The sequence below is a fragment of the Cryptomeria japonica genome, chromosome 2, assembly GCF_030272615.1.
Source record: "Cryptomeria japonica chromosome 2, Sugi_1.0, whole genome shotgun sequence".
NCBI classification, from domain to species: domain Eukaryota; kingdom Viridiplantae; phylum Streptophyta; class Pinopsida; order Cupressales; family Cupressaceae; genus Cryptomeria; species Cryptomeria japonica.
The window spans coordinates 662058125-662073117 of record NC_081406.1 but is presented as its reverse complement, the minus strand read 5'-3'; the positions used below and the strand labels follow the sequence as shown (position 1 = coordinate 662073117).

The following is a 14993-nucleotide window of genomic DNA, read 5'->3' as shown; positions in this document are numbered from 1 at the left end:
CTGATGCGTCACACTGCAACTCAAATGGTTTGGAAAAGTCTGGAATGGCTAGAACTGGACACGAGCTCATGATTTTCTTAAATTTATCAAACACTCTTGAGCTCTTTCGGACCAAACAAAGGCCCCCTTTTTGGTGAGATCAGTAAGAGGAGCTGCATTCTGGGAATACCCCTTAACAAACCTCCGATAAAAACCACATAGACCTAGAAATCCTTTTAATTGAGTCAAGTTCTCGGGAGGTGGCCAATCCATTACTGCTTTTATTTTCTCCGGATCCACCTTTACTCCCCCAGCACTGATTATGTGACCCAAGTACAATAACTCCTCCATTCCAAATTCACATTTGGAAGCTTTTGCAAACAAACTTTCTGACTCTAGGGTACTAAGCACTACCTCCAAATGTTTAAGGTGCTCATCCCAAGTCTTGCTGTAAATCAGGATGTCATCAAAAAATATCAGCACAAATTTCCTTAACTGATTCTGAAAGACACGGTTCATGCAAGACTGGAAGGTGGCTGGAGCATTAGTCAACCCAAAGGGCATGACTAGGAATTCAAAATGGCCATAGTGGCATCTGAAGGCTGTCTTTTCCACGTCAGATCCCCTCATCCGAATCTGGTGGTAGCCCGACCTCAGATCGATCTTCGAAAAGAACTTGGCCCCATGTAACTCATCAATGAGTTCATCAATTCTGGGAATGGGGTATCTATTTTTGATGGTGCTTTGATTCAAAGCACGATAGTCCACGCACATGCGCATGGTCCCATCTTTTTTCTTAACAAGCACTACTGCTGAAGCAAAGGGACTCTTGCTTGGGCGAATGAAACCCATCTCCAGGAGTTCTTGAATATTCCTTTCTATTTCATCCTTCTGCCTCTTTGGATACCGGTATGGAGTTGTGATCACTGGTTTAGCTCCTTCCTTGAGCTCTATAATGTGTTCTGAACCCCGTTCAGGGGGAGGTCCAGGAGGCAAGTCGGCAAAAACTGCACTCTTCTTTGCAAGCAGTGACTGGATATCAGGAGGTTGATCACGCTTAGCCTCAATGGGACTTGCAGGGAGGATCATACATTCGGCAACCCATTCAACTTGATCATGACGGATCAGTCTTGCCATTCTTTTGAATGACACCACTCGCGGACCTCCATTAGACATGCCTCTTAGAACTACTCTCTTCCCATCTGATTGAAACTTTAACTCCATAGTTTGCAGATTCAAGGAGATCTCTCCAAGAGATCGCAGCCATTGAATACCTAAGACAGCATCAGTATCCCCAATGTGTACTACGTAGAAGTCATCCTTGACTTCGTAGTTTCCCAACTGCATGGTCATGTTTGAAATCTTCTTGGTGCAAGAGATATGAAATCCATCTGCAACCATGACCTTGAACCCTTCAAACTCTTCAGTTTGCAGCCCCTTCTTGGCTACTACAACTTCATCAATGAAGTTATGTGTTGCTCCGGTGTCGATCAAGGCAACAATTCGCTGCCCTTTGATCATCCCACGAACCTTGAATGATTCGTTTCTTTGAAAACTAGAGAGCTGGGCCAAGACTCCACCACACTCCTTTTCATCTCCAGATTCTTCTGGGGCTCTATCACCTTCACTTTCTTCATAATCAGATTGCTGGTCGGATAAATCAGACCCACTTTCACCAGCAGAATAATATTCAATCTGATTGAACTTAACCCCCTTTTGGCAAACATGATCTTGAGACCATTTTTCTCTACACCGAAAACATAACCCTTTCCTTCTGAGTTCATTCAGGGTTTCTGGATCCAACCTGGTAACATTTGGATTGCGGTTCTTGAACTCTTGGTGTTGAGGTCTCAAGGGTGGTCTATGCTGAGGCCTTTTTCCCTTATCCCTTTTTTGAAAGGGGGAATTTGACTGAAACTTGGCCTTAGGAGCAGCCCACTCCATATTCCTTGCCTTTTTCATGGCTTCTTGCAGTGATGGAGGGTCAAAGGCTTTGATCCAACCTTTGAGAGGTTCTGTCAACCCTTCACTAAACAAAATCACCAGTCTCCTTTCCGTGATTCCAGTCACCATGACTGAGAGCCTTTGAAACTCTGCAATGTAAGCCTCGACCGTACTATATTGTCTCAGTTGAGCAAGCTCTCTGAAATGGATTTCAGGATCCTTCTTCTCAAACCTCTCGATAAGCCTAGTGGTGAACTCATCATACGTTGTGATAGATCGATGACCAAGAGTAATGAGGCCATGGTACCACCACTCGTGCGCTACTCCGTCCAGGTGCAGCGTAGCGAACTTAATCGCTTCTTCTTCTGCCATTGGCCTAAGAGCTAGATAGTTATCCAGCTTCTGAATCCAAGCTCGGGCTGAATTAGTCTCACTCCCGTCAAAGTGTGGAAGGATGACTTTGTTGACAGCTTGGTACAAATCCCCTTGATTGAATGATCTCCTTTGGTCATAATACCTCCCTTGTCCTTTGTTTTTCCTTTTATGATCCATAAAATCATTATAGGACATATCCATTTTGATGTCATCAGGCAGAGAATCATACTCTGCTCTACCGAGTCTCAACTGCTCCACAAATGAAGCATTCTCCTCGGGATCTGGCTGGTTGATTGTAGGTGCCAGGAAAGTGGGTTTAAAGGGTCTGGAAGAAATGTTGGTATTATTAGGCACTATTCGGCCTACATGCTCATCATGCGGTTTGGAAGCACTATACTCTCCTCTATGGCCTGAGTTATTCTGAGGAGTGGTGTTCTGACCCATTTTTCCCATCATGAGGGAGACCATGTCCATCAAAGCATCCATCTTTCTTTCAAATCTCTTCCCAGGACTCAGAGATCTTTCTCTTTCCTTTCCACTATCATCTCTGTTGTGGGTGTGCCTCTCATTACCCCCAACTGATCTCTCACCCTCTGCCATATCAGATTCCTGAGAAGACTCCCAGTGAGCCCACAAGACTTCTGAGGCTGTTTGACCCTCAGGAGGCTGATGAAACTGAAATTGTTTCCCAACCTTCTTATCTTCTCTTGCCCAATATCGTTTTTCTCTGTCACTCATAGACAGACTTGCTCACAGGATGGCAGGATCTTGGCTCTGATACCACTGAAATATCCCTAGCCAATTTTTTTGAAATTTTTGATCAACTTAATTACAACAACTATATGAGTGATCAATTAGTCCTGAGAAAAAAGTATTTAATTTGCTGAAGCAACCCTAACCAGAATGGCACCGTGTGGATGAGCATTGGTCAGAGGATCTTAGTTGCTTATGAAAAGAACTCTAACCAGTATGGCGCCGGGATGGCGAGCATTGGTCAGAGGGTCTTAGTTGCTTATGCAAAGAACTCTAACCAGTATGGTGCCGGGATGGCGAGCATTGGTCAGAGGGTCCCTGAAATCTAGAACTGGAAGGAACTCAACGCCAAGTATGTGCTACCCACTCCAGACGGATAGGGGCTACCATATGACGGAGTGAAACTTAAATGCTTGAATTTAATTGATTGCAGAAACTGAAAAGACACTCGACATCCAGGATGTGCTTTCAATCCCAACAGGGAGAGGAGCTACCATAGGATGGAGGTAGATAAGATAAGTTGGGTTAGCTTGACAATTACAACCAAGATCACAGTTCAAAACTGCCAGTACTACTGGTCAGATTACAATCAAAAGAAATTCTTTCACAACTCCCCTTTTAGAAGAGAGTTTCTGATTCAACATAAATCTGCACATTCAGCCGCGAACCCATGGATCACTGCCAACAGCTCATTTCTTCCTCGTACAATCTTCTTTCCTCCGGAAACTAGTTGCAAAATGCCTTGGTGACGTGGAAACCTGCGAAAGACTCAAACAACACTGCAAAATCCTCACAATGAAAAATGGCACGATTTCCAATGCATTTAAAATGGTACGGCTGGCTGCAAAATACGATTTGTCATTAAAAATAAATGCATGAACCAAACTTGCTGAAACCCAAGGAAATGCAACGCCTAGGTGAGGCAAATGCAAAGAACTAATACCCACAATGCAATTTTTTTGTATTTTCTGGTTGTGAACAAAACATGAAATTAGTCGCGGGAATTCTGGATGCAGAAAACTGAATGAACTATAAGCCTAAATGATTACAATGAAAACTCTGATGATAAACTACGGCTAAATGCAATTACATAGAGAATATAATCACCCTAGTTGCTATTTTTCAAGCAAGAAGAGATGCCTATGCTAGAAGGCTTCCATTCCTTGAAGCATGTCCAGAGCCAGACGGCTGCCCAAATACAAATTCTGCCAAAAGATCCCTTCAATCCTCCCAAGACTCCAATAAATAGCTTCACTTGCCTCCTCAAAACCCTAATTCGATTTCCAAGGCAAACCCTAATCCCCTCCTCAACATGGCGCCATCACACCTAGCCAAAAAGTCAATGAAATAATATAAAAATATCACCTTGGTAAGTTTCGCCATGTTTTGACTTTGGCCAAGGATAACATATTAATTAAATCCTCCATGAGGGCGCCACCCATAAAGTCCCCCTTTTAAGTGATGTTTTTAAGTTGTTGGACTAGGCCAAGGGGGGATAAGCAACTTTATAATTATAATGATTATTTAATTAAAATAAAGTTACTTGACCACACAACTCCAAAATCTGAAGCTAGAACCTGACCATGCTCCTGGAGTTAACTGAACAGGATGTAGAGATTGCCCGATGCCACGCGAGCCCTGCCAAAAATAGAACTTACTAAAAATAGTAAATTCTGAAAACTGCTCCAAAAACTGAGATGAAGACATCGTTGCGAAGCCCTCTGAACCATCAGAAAAAACCGACGATGAACCCATCCAAAAAGACCTCCTCAAAAATAGGAAACCCTAATTTTACCCTCCGACTGGCCTCCGAGCTTCCTAGAAAGAGACCAACGGTTGCAGAAAGGATCAGGTTTGAGAAGGGGTCATTACAGTTATTGAAGCGTTAAGTGAATACTTCAGCCCATAACCAACTATGCCTCGCAAGTATCTTAGGATGTGCTTGGCTGAAACAAGATGAACATGTTTGGGCATGCTCATGAACTGGCTAAGGGCATTCACTGCATAGCATATGTCTGGTCTAGTGTTAAATAGATACATCAATGATCCAATCAACTGCTTGTACTCCGATGGATTTGCAGAATCAGAGTTAGTTGCAGAAACACTCAACTTCTTTAAGTTAGATTCCATAGGAGTAGACATAGGTTTACAATCCATCATTCTAAATCTTTTCAAGATATCAATAGTATACTTTCCTTGACTTAGAAAAATTTCGTTAGATCTTTGCCATACTTCTAGACCTAGAAAATAATGCATTAGACGTAAGTCCTCCATTTCAAATTCTGAAGCTAATTCTTTCTTACATCTAATGATAAGTTCATCTTTACTAGTAAGAAATAAATCATCCACATATAAAACTAGAATTAACATTTCATCATTAGATATCTTAAAGTAAATGTTAGAGTCAGCATCATTTTTACAAAACCCTAAACTTAACAAGTACTTATCAATTCTTTCATACCAAGCACGAGGGGCCTGTTTGAGGCCATATAGAGCTTTCTTCAATCTGCACACATGAGTTTTTCTATCTTGAATCTCATAACCCTAAGGTTGTTCAATATAGACTTCTTCCTCAATGACACCATTAAGGAAGGCAGTTTTAACATCCATTTGATGTAGCTTCCAACCTCTAGCTGCAACAATAGCTATTGTAGTTCTAATGGAGATATATCTAGCAACAGGAGCAAATGTTTCTTCATAGTCTATGCCTTCCTTTTGAGAAAAACCATGAACTACAAATCTAGCTTTATGTTTTTCAATACTACCATCATCATTATGTTTAATTTTAAATAACCATTTAGAGGAAACAACAGATTTACCTTTGGGTCTAGGCACAATGTCCCAAACATCATTCTTGATGATTGACTGATACTCTTCATCCATAGCTAGCTTTCAGGCATGATGGTTCAAGGCTTCTTCAACATTGCATGGCTCAGACTCAATGAGATTGCACATCAATGCAACATAGTTGGAGAATACTTGTGGTCTCTTGGTTTCACGGAAAGTGCCACTGGGAGTTGCAAATCTTTCAGCTTCTTGAATGGTGTTTCTCACCCAAAGTGGCCTCTTTTTGCTAACAACAATGCCACTAGGTATATCAGTGGGATTCATAGGCTCAGGTGGATCATTATGCTCTTGTTGAGGTGGCGGTTCAATAGGCTCCCTCTGAATCTCAGGGTTAGTATCAACATTCATATCTTGATTGTCATTAACTTCATCAATAACAAGAGAACCTTTTGATTTCTTAAAGGCAATATCTTCTTCAATAGTAACATACCTTTGACCTGGAATATAGATCCTGAAGGCCTTGGAGGATTCACTGTATCCAACTAGCATGTCTTTCTTCCCGAAGGGCTCCAACTTGGTTCGCTTTTCCTTGAGCACATGAACATATACAGGACTTCCAAAAATTCTTAAGTGACTGATGTCAGGTTTGGATCCTGTGAAGGCTTCTTCAGAGTCATATTCTTTAGAACACGGTGAGGACATCTATTCTGAATATATACTGCTGTTCTAGAAGCCTCAGCCCATAGAAAGGTCTGCAAATCTTGATCATGAATCATAGCCTTTGCAGCCTCAACAATTGTTCTATTCTTCCTTTCAACAGGCAGAACTCCCTCTTAATTCCTGTCTCAACAAAAAAATCATGAAAGCTACCAGAGGTATACTCACCTCTATTGTCAGATCTTAAGCATTTAATTCTTTTACCAGAGGTGTTTCCAACCAATGCCTTAAACTCTTTAAATCTACTTAAGACTTCATCAGATTCTTTAGATTTCAAGAAGTAGATCCAAGTTTTCCTAGAGAAATCATCTATGAAGATTACATAATAAAAAAATCCACTAGGAGATGCTATAGACATGGAACCACATAAATAAGAGTGAACAAGTTCTAGTTTATCTCTAGCTCTATTTTCACTTTTATGAAAAGGGCTTTTAGCATTTTTACCTATAGCACAACCTTTGCATGTATCATCATGAATTTGACTGAGTTTAGGCATACCTTTGACCAAATTTCCAAGGGAGGGAAGTGCTTGATAGTGTAAGTGTCCAAGTCTTCTATGCCATAGCTCACAGGATTCGGGAGCCTCATTAATGAGGGCTTGAACAGGGTTAGTAGAGAGCTTATATAAACTATCATATCTATTTCCAATTACACGAGCAGATTTAAAACTAGATTTCTTAGGCCAAGCAAATACTTAACCCTCAGAAAATGCAATTTGATATCCTTTATCTTCTAGAGCAAAAATGAAAATTAAGTTTCTTTTAATTCTAGGAACAAATAAGATATCACTAAGGTGAAGTGAAATACCAGAGTCTAAATTTTAGGAAGTAGTGCCAGAACCTCTTATCGAATATCGAGCATCGTCACCAATTACCACATGTAGACTGGTATCCTTTTCTACCAAGTCTAAAAGGTGATCACGGTAGCCTGTGATGTGTTTGGAAGCACCACTGTCAATCAGCCATGTGTTACTATCTGTGGGTATGCTGCTTGACAGGACAGAGATGAATAAGAAGTCATCATTTTGTTCTGAGATTTCATTTAGGTTGGCTTCTTTTGCGTGGGAACATTCTGACATTCGTTAGCATAGTGACCAAATTTGTCACATCTGAAACATCGAACACGAGAGATATCTGTTGACTTCTTCCAAGAATGCTGAGAACTAGGTGGTTTGAAATCTCTATTCCTCTTGGGATAATACTTCTTCCAATTACCACCTTTCTTGCATTGGGCTGCAAGCATGTGTTGATCATCTACTTGAGGACTTTTGAGTTGCCCCCTTGTGATAAGACGCGACTCTTCTTGAATACAATCATTCTTAAGGCGATCAAGGGTAGGTAACTCAGTTCTTCCACTTATGGTTTGAATAAAGGACTCCCATGAGTGTGGTAGACCATTTAGGGCAATCATAACAAGATCCTCGTCCTCCATGTTATGTCCAATTGTACCTAGCTGATTCTTTAGTTATGAAATTCTCATAAAATAAGACATAACAAAATCTTCTTTTGACATCTTGATATTAAGTAATTGCTGCCTTAAAGTAATTGCCCTATTGAGATTGTTAATTTCATAAGTACCTTGTAAATGATTGAATATTTCTCTTGCAATAGTGAATGAGGCAATGGAGGTGACAAGGTGGTCTTTAACTGAATCAATAAGGAGATTTCTGGCCTTGACAACATTCCTTTTGAATTGCTTTAGGTTTGCTGCATCTGTAGGTTCAGTTAGCTCTTTCTCTTCTATGAAGTGAAGAAGATCTTCTTCCTCTAGGGCAACCATGATGCGAACCTTCCATGCAGCAAAGTTGAGATTTCCATCAAGCCTATCTTCAACTTTCAGCCCCATTGACCTGACCTGTGAATGAGACAACAATCTGGAAATAAAGGAGTACTAAATTCTGAAATCTGAAAGTTGATCTAACCTATAGCTGTGATACCATGTTAATTTTTAGACTTTCAAATTAATACAATGTTCAGAAAATAGAAATCTATCTAAATTTCCAGATTAATGTTGAATGCTGTTAGTGTTAGGATTTTCCAGAATTAAGCATAAGTAGAGAAATGAACAAAATGAACTCACAACACACAAGTACCCCGGGAAAGCCTCCTAGGATGAAAAACCTAGCCAAAAAGATCCTCGGATCTGATTATGCATTAAGCATAATGTTCTAATTACAACTTATCTCTTAGGGCTTTGATGAAGGAGTTCACTTAGCAAATAGGTCACCACACAAGCTGCTTCTTAGGTTGTCTCCAATAGATCTGTAGTCTATTGTTTAGGTCTGCACTTCTCCTTAGTGGGTGAATCAACAATCAGATCTGGTCTTTCAACAATCACAGGTCTTCTACAGTTTTGGAGATCGCACTTTCAACATCAGAGATGACAATGAAGGAGGAGCTACAAAGTTCGCACTTGACTGGAAATGAATTCGCACCTTTCTGATGTATTTCGCATTAGCTAATAGCAGACCGAATTTCACAATTGATGTATGAGTTGCAAGTGTATAATGTTTCACTTTGCATCTTTATTTATATCCATCTTACCCTTAATTACGTCGGCCTTTGAATGTGGTATTTTGGCGCCAAGAATCTTAGTGTAGCGTGTCCTTTTAAGAGGCTGGCCCTATTTGAGAGTGGCATGTGAGAAGGGGCCCAACCCTATTGGAGGATGGTGTGTGGGAAAGGGCCCAGCCCTAGAGAGTGGCGTGTGAGGAAAAGGGCCCAGCCCTAAAGGGCGGATTCCAATGTTGCCTTAGGCAATTGGAATCCGCTCTTCACCCTAATTAAAAAACCAACAGACAATACCTCTCAACCACTTATTCAGTGGGAGGACAGAAGCACAAAGAAATTACAAGCACTAAGGCGGCCCAACCAGCGTCTTCCACTTATGCAGTGGGGATTACAATAAGCACTTCAAGTTCAATAAGAGGTTAGTACTACTAACCAATGATACAAGATGATTACAATAAAGTACTACAACATTCAATCATAGACTAACACTGATTTTAGGCTAAAACATAAAAACAACAATTCTGATATAAATACCAGCATCTCCAAAAATGGATCAGCAACATAGAAATGCACATAACTCTTCCGAATCAGCTCCAAAATGCTCATGAACTCAGGCGAACAACTGCTATGACCTAGGTGAACCAACCAAGAGCTCAAACCAGCACCAAAATCACCACACACAAGTGGCACGCAAACCAAGACACTCAAGGAAAGGTACGGCTAGCTGCAAATTTTGATTTGCTCTTAAAAAATCCACTCAACACCAAATCCAATGCCCTTTTAGAGGAATTATTGCCTCTCCAGTACGCTTCCGACGAGCCTCTACCCAGAAGAAACGGACACTCAAGCAGAGAGTTATGAACAGAAATCCACTTCAGCCACTCCAAACCAGCAACATAGAAAACTCACCAAAACTCTAAAACTGAAAATCCTCACACCAAAAACAACTCTCAATTACACCCACCAGCTAGGTACTATATTGCAAGTACGAAACTATGCTAGCTAGGAAGCCTCAACTCCGAAGCTCAGTTTTGCTCTCTATTTCGGCAGCATAACAATGCAAATTCTTTTGATCCCCTAAATGAGAGCCCGAGGCTCTTATTTATAACTTTTTTGCTCCCTAAATTCAAATGCAAATGCGCCCAAATACATCCAAATTACATGTCACTTCATTATTTCCCCCAAAGGTGCCCAAATACATTTGAAAAATATTAAATAAGTCCCTCAAGGATGGTGTCCTCTTCCCTTAGGCAAGTTCAAACTTTTGCCTAGGATAATAACTTGCAAACAAGACATTGAGTGATGCTCATGAAATAATTCGATTTCCCTTATGCCATTGACTTAGGAAAATTTGATAAAATCACTTGAATAAAATAAACTTCTATTTCCCAAAGTCGTCCAAAATAATATAATTAAATATTAACCTTCGAATGCAGTGTTAATATTTAATAAATCATCCTTCAAGCCAAATACTGCTCAAAACCCAAATGAATTGAGGACTGAAGTGCTGAACCATCCACCGAATTGAATTGAATCTCTGAACTGTCTTGCTATAAATAGAATCACCTGAATTGATACTTACAAAAAATAGTAAGTCAAGCAATATAGCTCCGAAAAACATCATCTTCGCACCCAGTGACAGAACATGGAAAACTCAGTAAGATAGCACCATCTAAACAGTCAATCCCTGACTTACGAAAAATAGTAAGTTCATGCTGCACCAATGTTTGAAACCCTAATTCTTCATTCCACATAGCCTACGGGTCCCTGAGATAGGCCAATGGACCACTGAAAGCACACCATTGAGAAGGGGACATTACAATATTAGTGACTAAAACAACACCATTGTTTGCCCATTAAATTGATGATTCTTAAACTACATACCGTCATTGTTCTTAACAAGATTAATATCGCTAATCATTCTTCAAGTGATTGACACATATATTAAGATTATGAGATGCCTAACCGACGTCACCTGTGATGTCATATGCTTCTTCCATGTATTCACTGCTATGGATTATTGACACACCACTTAGTGTCTTGCAACAAGTCAACTCCAATATAGCAACATGGATATCTTCTCCACGAGGAATGATGATATCTGCATAATTCCTTTGATGGCAATACAAATTCATCATATGCTGGCTTCACAACTCTGGAATATTGCTCAAGGACCAATCTTAAATTTCTTGCAACTGTATCGCACCTTATTCTCCTTGCAAGACATGTATCGGCATCTTTCGGGTAGTATGTCTAGATCGGTGCCACTACTATACATGATCTTAACGTCCAGCTGTCATCTTTTCATTAATACATATTATGCTCCTAAAGTCAATGAGCTTATTCGATTAGACAACAACATCTTAGAAGTAATGAGCTTCTCTACCTCCAAAACAATTGCATCCTTGCGCTTTATGCAAATCACAGTTCCGTTGCTATCAACAATCTTTAGATTAGTATATCACTTATTGTCGTCTTCTAATCACTGCTTATCAAACGTATTCACTGCTATTTATAACAGTATTGTTTTTCATTATCCCTGAGTAATTGCTCTTGACATCAGTGACAATATTTCCAACATCATGATGCATGAATATATGCATTACTATTCCAATGTACCATTCCAATTAGTTGTGCAATCAGATCCATGTTTGGTCTCCCACTTGTCATAAAGTCCAATATTATATTGAATCTGAAAAATGTCATGAGTTTGTATTTTGATTACTTGTTTTAGAATGAAGTTTGTGTAAACTAATCATCAATAGAACACTGATCTTGAACTTTAATATAATTTCATTCTCTCCTAAATAAATTTGCTTTCAACTTTAATTGTAAAATCAGGAGTAGGACCTTCATAGACTCAATCCCATGTTGAAATGCAAGAAATTTTTAACACAGAAAACTTCTGGTGTTATCAGTGTATGCAGCAAATCTGTTTATTTTGCATGATGCATACTTTTACATTCATTCATTTTCTTTGCACATTACAACATATCATGGATAGCAGAAATTTTGGTCTCAAATTCTTGCAGTGATACAGGGATCCAGGAAAGAGGTTTTTCTGCTATGCACAAGGATACAGCACACATTTCTTTTGTGTTGCATCTTTTCTCTGGACAACAACTATAGCTTTTACCCTTCATCGCACTGTTGTGAGGCATAAAACTGACGTTGAAGAACTGGGAGCCATATTTCATTTATATGTATGGGGTATGTGCTATTTCCTTATCTGAATTGTTCACTGGATTTCTATGCACTAAGCCCATCAGAGAACAGTTTCACAAATATTTGCAAATGGAAACCCTCAGATCTTTCCTGTTATTTCAGTTTCCAGTTTGAAGCATAATTTTTTCTGTCTGAATTCTTCAGTTCTAAAAGACTGATAAATTCTTAGCAGTTTAATGACTAAGTGATCATATAAGTGTGTCGATTCATGTGTTGTCCTTGCACCAGCTTTTCAAACTTTTTTGCTCATTTTTTTGTTCAACACTTGTCCAAGAAACAATCACATACTGCTGGTTGCCTTTTATTCATATTGCAAATAAAATTAAGGATTGTAAGTACGCTTAATCAAATTAGGCATCTCTTCTTTATGTTTGGAAATTCTTATGTGCTTGAGATATTTGAAGCGTTGTGCATCTTTTTCTTTTCTCCTCTGAAGCATTCCCTGTTGCATGAATATATGGTTGAAAATTTCTGCAAGAACTCCGGTACAATTGTAGAATGGATTGTTGCTGCAAATTGGATTGGAAAGATATTGTTTACATTGGTTATTTACTGACTATCATAGAGGCAAGTGCACTTAGGAAAGAAGCTTTTTCATTGTTGTTAGGTTCACAATGTTTATATTGGAGGCGTTGTGTTTTTTTTGTATGCTTTTAACCTTATATTACATGAGCATTGCAAATAGTTGAAAATTCTTTTGTAGGTAGATAAATGTAATAACCCAAATTTTTGCTCAAGTTGTTAATGGACAGAAGATGACCGAACAAATTTGCTGTGACACAAAAGTGGCATTAAGCAAGCCAGATAACACTAGTATATGCTTAAGGTGTCATAACAATGTGTGATGATATACTTGACATGCACACCAATTCACAATGCATAGTGACACAAGCAAAAGACTTAACACTACCCTAGGACAAGATACCAAGGTTGGCATGGATGAGAGACAAGATTCCAACTCCAAATTCCATTGGGCTATGACAACCAGAAAATTCAAAACTACCATTTCATGTTTTAGAGGGAAACTACTTGAGAGTCGGACTTCAGGGTGAGTGTCAATTCCCTTCCAACATCCACCTTCTGCTAAACAGAGTGGACTAAACCCAATTGCATGTGGACCTTTGACCCCCACTTGAGATTGGGACTTATTTCAATTTGAGGTTTTGCCCATACTCTAGGTCTTGCACTAAAACTCTTCTTTGTAGACCTTGGGCTCACACGAGAACATGGGACTTGTTCCCAAGTCCAAGATTTTTGCTGTCCTTTGTGATTTGTGGCACAATGGGAAGCACATCTACTAAATTGTAATTGTTAGGCTTCCACAGGGACTTGAACCTTTGGTTTCGAGTCCTTGATTCAACACAATCCCCACGGCTTGCCACACAAGCCTCTTTTTAACATGTACTCATTTGGACTCTGTGCACACTTGGGACTTGTTCCCAAGTCCCAAGTTTGTGCCGACTCTTGTGGCTTGTTAAGCAACTTCACAAAGTGGGACTTGGACCTAGGCGTAGTTTAAAGTCCAAATTTTTCAACAATGCTCATGGCCTAACTACTTGAAACTATTTGAAGGGTGGGATTTGAATTTCCTTAGAGGCTTGAAACCTTTTAAGTTCCAAATCCTGATTTTGACTAGAAACTTGGTTACCACTAGGGGAAAACAAAGAAAGGAAACTCTACGGAAAGGAACTAAGTTATTGAGTACACTCCTTTTGGGTCCCAATCTTGTACCAAATGGGTGCAGGTACGTGTCCTATGATGAGAGCGTCTTGGGTTTGCCCAGAGTCTTGCCTAGGCACCTTGGGTGAACCCAAGGGCTGCCCATACAAAAAAGAAATCTTTTTTTTTTCAAAATATTTTTATAAACAAAAATGTGCCAAATACCCAATTTTGCCATTCTGATAAATTGTCAAAATGGCATGTGTCATTAAGGTTTGTGTGGTTTCAAATGCGTTTGGCCCTATTGGGGGCATTACCCTTAGATCCCCATGAAGGTTGTTTCCCCTTAACCCCATCGAGATCTTCACTCCCAACTCCCACTAGTTATTGGGATCTCTTGTCACATAAGAAACTTCATTACAATGAGGGGGCCTAGGAGTGGAGACCAAAACTGCCTAGGAGTGGAGACCAAAACTGACAACTTAGACAATTATCTTTATGACAATCATAATATCATTGATCAATGGTAAAGTGTCATGCTATCAAAGATTCAAATGTCAATGTCATTATTATTATAAAATATAACATTATATGATATATCAAATGTATTTGCAATTTTGTATATTTAATAAAACATTTGCACACACACATATAGCCACACCCAACTATACCACAGCCAAGGAATTTTTTTTTCCATACCAGCATACCAAAAACTTGTACCCGTAACCACCCCCATACTAGAACTAGCAACTTAGGCAAGAAAACCAGCAAGGACTAGTTTCTTCACTCAACAAAGCATAATTTCCCTGATTTATGAGCTAAGGCAAAACGATTCAAGGAAAATGCTCAAGGGATCATGAGCACCAACTTGGCCCCAGGAGAGGCCGTTGAAGGACACGGGTTCATAACGAATGAGGCAAAAAACAACACTAGCTTCTTTATAGCAAGGAAAGACTAGAATCACAACATGACAAAAGTGCTACAAAAAGCAATACACATTTGACACCAATGTCAACACATTCCAAAAGCAAAGATGGAACAGTC

At 39.6% G+C, this 14993-nt stretch overlaps 1 protein-coding gene across 4 annotated transcripts in view; it reads left to right on the top strand.

Annotated features, from left to right (window-relative positions):
- LOC131061481 (G-protein coupled receptor 1) overlaps window positions 1–14993 on the top strand; it is a 117990-nt gene that overhangs the window by 64950 nt on the left and 38047 nt on the right. For all 4 annotated transcript variants that reach the window (XM_057995204.2, XM_057995181.2, XM_057995195.2 and 1 more), the window contains one exon: window positions 12106–12275. In XM_057995204.2, the coding sequence (XP_057851187.2) occupies window positions 12106–12275 (170 nt within the window). The remainder of the gene's footprint in view (window positions 1–12105; window positions 12276–14993) is intronic.